The sequence below is a fragment of the Lissotriton helveticus genome, chromosome 4_1 (genome assembly GCF_964261635.1).
Source record: "Lissotriton helveticus chromosome 4_1, aLisHel1.1, whole genome shotgun sequence".
Taxonomy (NCBI): domain Eukaryota; kingdom Metazoa; phylum Chordata; class Amphibia; order Caudata; family Salamandridae; genus Lissotriton; species Lissotriton helveticus.
Window position 1 is genome coordinate 1621025879 of NC_136063.1, and position 9167 is coordinate 1621035045.

Genomic DNA, 9167 nt, shown 5'->3' on the forward strand with positions numbered 1-9167 from the left:
AGCTAAAAAAAAGGTCAACCCCCTCGCTACTTCTTTCACCGACTTCAGTGCATCTTTCTACAAAGTGGTCCCAAAGCACTCTTTGAAGAAAATTAAATACTTGGGGGAGACCCCGGCTACTCCTTGGAGCTCCTCTCTCTCTACACACAAACACATGGGTACGGGTGCGAACAGGCCCCTCAACCAGATCTTCAAAAATTACTAACAACGGTGGCCTGATGCAAGGGTGCGTCCTTGCCCCCTTCCTTTTCATCCTCCATACAGCCAATCTGTGGAGTTTCTTGGAGCCTAGCTGCATGGTTCCACCACATCTGGGCCATTCAAAACTACACCTATTACATTATACTGATGACACCGTCATAATAGACCACACCAAAACCGGAATCTAACTCGCCTTGAACAGGCTACAGGAATAAAACTAGGCCAACGTTCTCAATCAACCAGGGCAAGACCAAAGTCCTGGTTCTTGGTCATCACACAAAATGAAATTCCTAACCTGGAGTATGGGAGTCCATCCATCAAAACAACAATTAAGTATAATTATCTAGGGGTCTGGTTCAGCGAGCCCTCCAGACCCTTGGTCTACCTAGCCGCCTTGGAAAAGAAAGCCATAACACACAGCTTGATCAGTTTCAACCAGACCTTGAACAGCGCCTAAGCCGACCTCATACTAAAGGTAATAAAAGCCACTCTTCTCTTGGCCTTACACTACATGCAACAGGCCTTCCCAGAGTAGTGTGTGGCTAACCAAGACCACACCCAACATTGGGCCTACAAGTGATTTTTTTAACTCCCCACATACATACAGAGGGTGGGACTGCGGCTAGAGTTCGGACTCCCAAAACAATCACTGACAAGAGATGCTGACACTCTGAAATTCTATATAAGGGTATTAGAAGCTCAGGAAAACACTCTAAAAGCCTGCTTAAAAGAAACGTTTGAGAGCCCAGGGAATCCTTGGTACCAACCAGCTCAAAATGCAATAAGCTCACTTCAAATCGAAAGCACACCTCTAAAATCGGATTGTATCCCCTATACAGCCTGGAAAATTGTCATAAACAGGCAGGTTAAATTAACCTCATATCTGTTAGACATCCGGTCCTCAAAGGCTTCAACCATCTTATCTCCCTTGAATGAGTCTTATCTACCAGGGAAGCCTCAACCATACCTCTTAGATAGCCTAAACTGACACCCGCAGAAATATCTTGGTTCGAGGCATGTGAGCTGTAGATCACATGCTTTGCATACTCGTTCCATCTAGTGTTTGGTCCAGGTGTTTGCATGTTGTTTTTCTTTGAAGAAGTCTTTCCAGTCACGAGGTAATGTGACTCCTCCTTTCGGTGATAGCGCATATGGCCATCGACTCCATTGTTAGATTGTTTTTTTCCGCCATCGGGTTTGGATGTGCATTGCTACTCTCCTGTTCCAAACCGTTCTTCGGGTTACCCTCGGTGCGCAGTCCACTCTACCCGCATCAGTATTGTTTCGTACACGTATCCCACTTCTCAGCGTATCAGTTGAAGAAAATGTCTATTTCGATCAGAAGACTCGTGGAAGGCCGTTGGGCCTGACCGCGTCGACGCGGTCCACCTCACAGTCGATAGAATTGACTCCATTCAAATTTTGGCCTCGGTGCCACGCAAAGTATCCACGCACCGATTCGCGCGAAGTGTACTGCTTGTGCTTATCTCCGGAGCACAACGAACAGGACTGCTCCACGATCGTCTGGCTCAGCGTCGTGAAATACACGCTGGACATCTTCGGTGAAGGATCCGAGCAAGAAGAATTCGAAGCACAAGGGGCCCAAGAAGAGAAGGAAGAACCTGTATCTATTCCGGAATCAGACTCTGAGATTTAGGACTACAGACTGCAAGGTCAACGTCCCGTGAGTACCGAACATCTATTGCCCGAAATCCAATTCAGACCAAATAAAAGGCTTCGGTACCATATCCTGCCCACTCTCTGCATCAAGAGATGTTTCTAACGCCCTGCCTCCCGTCTCGGCACCCAAACACATCATTAAGCCTTCCGGCTCGGGATCGAGCTGGCCAAAGTCAGGCACCGAGCCGAAACCCTCTACGCCAAAATCGAAAACTGCTTTGGAATCCAAACCTCCTGCGCTGAAAAGTCAAAAATGCTCCTTCGAAGCTGCAGGATCTGATTTTTGACATCCCACCTCCCAAATCTGACCCAAAACAAAAGGAACTTTACATTAATCCTCTTCAAAGAGGAAGAATGTCAGTACTAACCCTTCTCCTCCACCACGTTCCCCTACACATTCACCACCTTCTCCAGCATTATAAAATATACTTATCTCTCTACCACCACAGCCTGATGATGATGATGATGATGATGATGATGATGATGATGATGATGTAGGCACTCATGTACCTGTAGATCCCTGGAAAGACTACAATACTGATTCACCTACAGACAATGACCCAGACCTTTACCCTGCCAAGCCTTCCCCTCCTTATAACAATGTAAGTTTTTTAGAATGACTTGCCAGAGCTGCAGGATCTCATGGCGTACAATTACACAAAGAATTCATAGAGGAAGATTTCTTGTTTAAAACCTTGAGTAGTACACACAGATAGACTCTCCTTATGCTCAAAGGCATGATGAGACATGCCGATGATGTATTCAAAGACCCTGTTCGTGCTCGCAGTGGTGGTACGTCCATGGGGCTTGCGTGGTGTCGCTGAAGTAGATGTTACTTCTTGCGAAGATGGGGTCGAGGGTACGTCCTGCCTTGTGGGTGGGGGTGGTGACGAGTTGTTTCAGTCTGAGGTTGTCCAGGAGGGTGGAGGAGGTGGGGTCGCTGAGGTTAGGCGTGGACAGCTGGCAGTTGTTTCTTCCGCGGTTGAGTGTGAGGAGGGCAGCTGAGTCGTAGCGGTGGGTGATCGAGAGCCAGGGTCCCTGGCGCTGGTCGTGGTTGGGTCAAGGACGGGCGCAGATGGACTTGCCATTGGTGTGCCTTCGGCGTGCCCGCACAGCGGCTGCCATTAAATAGGGATGGGGGAAGGGAAGCGCAGCTGGGAGGTAGGAGCGGGAACTGGCAGGCGGAAGGGGCCGCGGGGCAGTGGCAGCAGCAGCAGGAAAGGGAAACGGGTAGAAAAACAAAACAGGCAGAGAATGACAAGGCAACAATTAACAGATTACAAATAAAGGTACAGAGGCACAATAAGGGTAGGACAGAAAAACGGACACCGTGACAACAGACAGAAGAGCAAGGCTCTCCCTCTGGACCACCAGGGTTGAGGCGCAGGCAGGAGCCTGCAGGTGGAGGAAGTCCTCGAACACCTACCTGCACAGGGCACTGCACAGGCAGCTTCACACCAGCGGAGCTGCAGGGGGAGAGAGAGAGCAGGTCTCTAACCAGGAGCCCCGCTGGTGTCCACTTTCCAGAGTATTGCCTGATATTGTGGTGTTGCTTGAAGAGATGAAGAGCCTGTTGCAAAAAAACGTGTAGATCAAGGGTGGGGAGGAAGTTTCAGAACATAGGAGCAGAGCAAAAGGTTTGCTGTCTTGCATTTTTTTCATCTCAAGTTTGATGAGGTTCCATTCCATTTGAGCCATACTACTTTAACTCTGTGTGAAATGAGTCTTGATCATTATATATTTAGTTTCTGATTTCACCTTAAAATATTTGAATCACTGAAATGCCTTCTACACTAAACTCCAAACTTATGTGTATACATATAAACATATTGCATTTAAAAAATGTTGCCATAACTAATTATGCTCTATTTTGAATTACAGGTGGATGATGTATTGCATCGCTGTAGAGAATATTTAATCAAGAAAATAAATGCCGAAAACTGTGTGCGATTGTTGAGTTTCGCTGACCTGTTTAGCTGTGAAGAGTTGAAACAGAGTGCAAAAAGGATGGTGGAACACAAATTTACTGCTGTTTGCCACCAGGAAGCTTTCATGCAGCTGTCCAGTGACCTTCTGATAGACCTTGTAAGTAGTGACAATTTAAATGTGGAGAAAGAAGAGACTGTTCGTGAGGCTGCAATGTCCTGGCTGGAGTACAACACTGTTTCACGTTCGCAGTATTTGTCCACTGTTCTTAGCCACATCAGGATCGATGCTCTCTCAGAAGTGATTCAGCGTGAGTGGTTCCAGGGTCTGCCACCAAACGATAAATCTGTGGTAGTTCAAGGCTTGTACAAGTCTATGCCCAGGTTCTTCAAGCCAAGACTTGGCATGACAAAAGAAGAAATGATAATATTCATCGAAGCTGCTGCTGAAAACTCTGGTGGTTATTACTCGTCGGTCTGTTACAGTCCCCAAGCAGAAAAGGTTTACAAGCTTTGCAATCCTCCCGCTGATTTGCACAAAGTTGGTACTCTTGTAACTCCTGACAATGACATCTACATAGCAGGTGGCCAAGTTCCTCTGAAAAATGCAAAAAGCAATCACAGCAAAGCAAGCAAACTGCAAGCTGCATTTAGAACGGTGAATTGTTTTTACTGGTTTAATGCACAGCAAAATGCTTGGATTCCAAAGACCCCAATGAAGTTTGTTCGCCTAAAGCCTTCCTTAGTCTGCTGCGAAGGGTATATCTATGCAATTGGAGGAGATAGTGTAGGTGGCGAACTCAATAGAAGAACTGTTGAAAGGTATGACTCTGAGAAGGATGAGTGGACTATGGTAAGCCCATTGCCCTGTGCATGGCAGTGGAATGCTGCAGTAGTTGTACATGACTGTATTTACGTTATGGCACACAATTTAACATACTGTTATTTTCCAAGGTCAAGTACATGGGTGGAAATGGCCACACGGCAAACTAGTAGATGCTTTGCTTCAGCTGCTGATTTTGGTGATAACATTTTTTATGTTGGAGGGTTGCATATTGGCAACAATTCTGGTATAAGGGTTCCAACCAGCACTGTTGATGGGTCATCTGTAACAGTGGAAGTGTACGATGTGAATAAAAATGAGTGGAGGATGGCCGCCAATATCCCTGCAAAGCGATACTCTGACCCTTGTGTCCGCGCTGTGGTTATCTCCAATTCGTTATGTGTCTTCATCCGAGAAACGCACATGAACGAAAGAGCCAAATATGCCATCTACCAGTATGATATGGAAGTTGATCAGTGGTTTTTGCGGCAACAAATATCTGAGCGTGTGTTTTGGGATTTAGGCAAAGACTTTCGCTGCACCGTAGGGAAGCTCTACCCATCTTGCCTTGAAGTATCTCCATGGAAACCTCCAACATATCTCTTCTCACCGGACGGGAACGATGAATTTGAGCTGGACGGAGAGATGGTAACTCTGCCACCTGTATAGCTTCTGGGGATTAAAAGACTTGACTCAGGAGATTTTCTTGCATAAAGCATTCATGAACTGAGACTCATTTTGTTTATGAAAGAATTGGGCTGGAAACCATCAGACTTCTTGTTAATACGTTTTTATTTTTATGCCCTATTAACATGTTTGTAGCCGTTAATGTTCTGTACAAATTAGTGAATTTTTATGGGGACATAGGCTTCCATAATCAAAAATATTTTATCAAATAATTGACAGAAACCTTTGTGTATATTATGCCAGCTTACGCATTTGAATTGTGTGTAATGCATTGATCCTTGCCCTTTGAAGGGTTTCCGTTAAGGAAGAGTTTACTTCAAGGCAGTTACTATTTCTAGGGTGGTATGTAAAACAAAATGCTCTGCAGATTCTTCCATTTATTTTTGAACTTCTTAATAAGTGCTGGACTGGTTATTGAATGGTCTCAAGGTTGAATTCCGGTGCACTTATCACTGATGTGTTGATAAATAAATTCCATGAAAGAAAAACCTGAATAATAACCAAATCCCATTTGGTCTGCCAGTTATAGCAAGGGTGGATCTCTGTTTTATGGTAACATGCAGAGCAAATCATGGCTGCAGGTTCAGTCACTGTTATTAGGTGCATGTTCTCTGTTTTCACTAACCTATCTGTACCTGTCCTTTTAGAACACAGGTCTTCCAAGCAGCTGGTAATTTACCAGATGTGGACTTAAGTTGCTGGGCTTGCAATAGAATTGCTAGCCCCTCATAGTGCGGGTCTATGTGGAGCGCGTTAATCAAACTCCTCCACACTCTGTAATACAGTTACATGGGCTCATGCATATTACTTCCTGCTGCTGATGTATTTTCCATCGTAAAACAAAGTTTTAGTTTGGAATAACCAGGTCGTTTTGTTAATTTAATAACATGCATTACTGTAGTGTGATTGTGTTTAGATATTCTGTAGCTATCATTTTTTTATTTGACCTTTTCTGGGGGGGTGGGAGGAGAGTGAACTGTTCAGGAATATTCTGTACTCTGTGCAGGCGAGCAGATGCCTAGTGCTGCTCTGGCATTAATCCCAGGAACCACTAGCAGTAGTGAGGCGCCACCTCCAATCTTACATGAGCACAGGTGCTTCATGACAAACCCTACTAGCATGTTCAGCTGCATCCTGTTCTGGCACTGTATTTTGAATGACATTAATTTATTAAAAAAAGAAACCGAACATTGTTGTGGTGTTTACTTGGTGGTGCAGTTGTACATGTTCAAAGAGCCATGTTATTATTTCAATAGGAGCCTGTCTGGCTTGTTACTGTGAATGAACCACCGATTTTTCATATTTAAGAACAGCTTGTTGCCAAGACTATAAGTTCATTCGTCTAGTTGGTAGTTAGAGCATATATACAAAAAATGCATGTTTCTTTATTCAAGGTTTTCCTGTTTTGTATATTTAGCTGCTGTTCCTTTTCTCATTTGGGGAAGTGGTGTGTTTTTCACTCAGTTGCTACAAGGTTTTTCTGAACAGCTTTTCCAGTCTCTGATACAATATATAATCGGAATGCATAGGAATATGTCACATTATACCAATTACAGCAGCTGCTCAGAACTAGTGCTGGTTAGGTGTGCGGTTTGTTACAGCAAAATCATTTCCAGAGGAATGCTAGGCTTGGCAGAGAAAATCTGCATATTTCCCTTTGTTTCACAAATAGGCACATGATGGCAAAAAAAGGTTCAGTCTTGTCATTAATAATCTAATAGAAATCTAGCTGCAGATTCCTTACCTTAGAACTTTCAGGTCTCTGGCTGAATCCGTAAGATTTTGATAGCAGTAGCCCTGTGCGCCGATGGGTCAGTTGACTCCACGTGATGACGTAGGTATTGTCTATATAGGCGCCACCTCAGTTCGCTGACTTCAATTCTTTTCTTTCCATACCAGCCAGCGCAGAGCGTTAAAAGAGAGCTACCCCCTTTTACTGGTAAACAGCCTTTTTTTGCTTTTTTGACGACTTTTCACAGTGTGTAGGTATGTCAAGTAAAAAGACCTCTGGGTCCAAACCGTGCGGTGCCTCTCTTCGCGCCTTGTTGGGTACCGACCCCCACCTCATGTCTTTGATGCCTGCAGCACGACCACGACCCAAAGTCGTCCTCCGACTGCCGGACCATGGCGGCTAAAGCTTTGAGGGAGCACTCCCAAAAGCTGCTCGCAGCCCGGAGTCCGGTGCCTTGGAGATCTCCCCGGGGATCTCATTCCCGCTCCGGTCTGTCGAGAGGAAGGTCCGAGCACCGTTCCGGGGTTCCATGTCATCATCTTATTCGAAGGCATTAAGGTTGGGTGAGGAGCAGCATAAAACACATAAGCCGAAGCATGCTTCAACTTCGCCCGGTTCGTCTCCTGATGCTGAAGGAGGACGGAGGCCTTAGTCTTATCTTCTACCTTTAAGCCCACAACTACGTCCTCCGAAAAGAAAAGTTCAAGATACTCACTCTTGCCCAAGTCCTGCCTGCCCTGGACACAGGAGACTGGATGGAAGGGTTGGACCTGCGAGTCACCTATTTCCATATTCCCGTCCTGCCCGCTCATCGCCGCTACCTGCGGTTTACAGTGGATCACAAGCACTTTCAGTTTACTGTGCTCTCCTTCGGCCTGAACCAGTGCCCCGCAGGTGTCCACCAAGGTGATGGCAGTGGTTGTAGCTCATCTGCGAAGGTCAGGGGTTTCAGCCTGCCCCCCCAACTAGATGACTGGTTGTTGAAGGCGGGCTCGCCCCAGGTTTTCATCTCCCACCTCCAGACTATGGCGAACCTCCTGCATTCACTGGGGTTCACTCGCAGCGTGCCGAAGTCACACCGGACTCCCTCTCAGACGCTCTCCTTCATCTGAGCAGTTCTAGACAAGATGCAGTTTTGAGCCTATACTCCTGAGCGACGAGCCAGGATATTCCGGCTACGATACCAGCGGTTCAGCCTCTATCCTGAATCTCAATGAGTGTGAGGCTGCTGGCCCTCAAGGCCTCTTACATCCTGCTAGCTGGTGGATCATGCCAGATGGCACATGTGGACTCTGCATTGGGACCTGAAGTTCCAGTGGGCGTAGGATCGTGGGAAACTTGCCGACCTAGTTCAGATGTTGGAGGGCACTGGGAAAGAGCTGCAGTGCTGACTGACAAACCGCTATTGGGTCGGAGGCAGACCCCTCTCCCTTCCTATTCCAGATCTTACAGTTGTGACGGATGCATCACTTTTGAGAGGGGGCGTCCATCTGAGAGAGGTGGAGATCAAAGGGCTCTGGTCTCTGGCAGAAGCATCCACATCAACGTTCTGAAGCTTTGAGCGATTTGTTTAGCACTGAAAGCCTTCTTAACATCTCTTAAGGCTAGTTCAGGTGTTCATTGACACCACCACCGCCCTGTGGTACTGCAAAAAACAAGGCGGGGTGCGGTCGAGGACCCTTTGTCAGGAGGCCCTGTGCTTCCGGCCTTGGCTAGAACAGCAGGGAATTTCCCTTGTGGTTCAACACCTGGCCGGTTCCCTGAATACCATGGCAGACTAACTCCGCCGTCTGTGCCTCACGGCTCAAGAATGGAATCTCCATTCAGAGGTGGTGCAGGGTCTTTTTAAGCAGTGGTGAGAGCCTTGGTTAGATTGGTTTGCATCTGAAGAAACACACAATATCATCAGATTTGTGTGTTGGAGTTTCCAAGGTGGCTCCTGCTCGGCGACGCTTTTCATCTCGAGTGGAGCACTGGCCTCCTGTATGCCTTTCTGCCCACACCACTCCTGTCCAGAGTGCTCCAGTAGATCGGGAGCGACCAGGCTCACGTCTTCCTTGTGGCTCCGACTAGGCATGGAGAGTTTGGTATCCCAAGCTCAGGCTCCCCCTTCGGGAGG

At 46.7% G+C, this 9167-nt stretch overlaps 1 protein-coding gene across 1 annotated transcript in view; it reads left to right on the forward strand.

Annotated features, from left to right (window-relative positions):
• KBTBD2 (kelch repeat and BTB domain containing 2) overlaps positions 1 to 6504 on the forward strand; it is a 169209-nt gene extending 162705 nt beyond the window's left edge. Inside the window, exon 4 of the mRNA XM_078688246.1 lies at positions 3763 to 6504. Within this exon, the coding sequence (XP_078544372.1) occupies positions 3763 to 5298 (1536 nt within the window). The 3' untranslated portion in view covers positions 5299 to 6504. The remainder of the gene's footprint in view (positions 1 to 3762) is intronic.
• The last annotated feature ends 2663 nt before the right edge of the window (positions 6505 to 9167 follow it).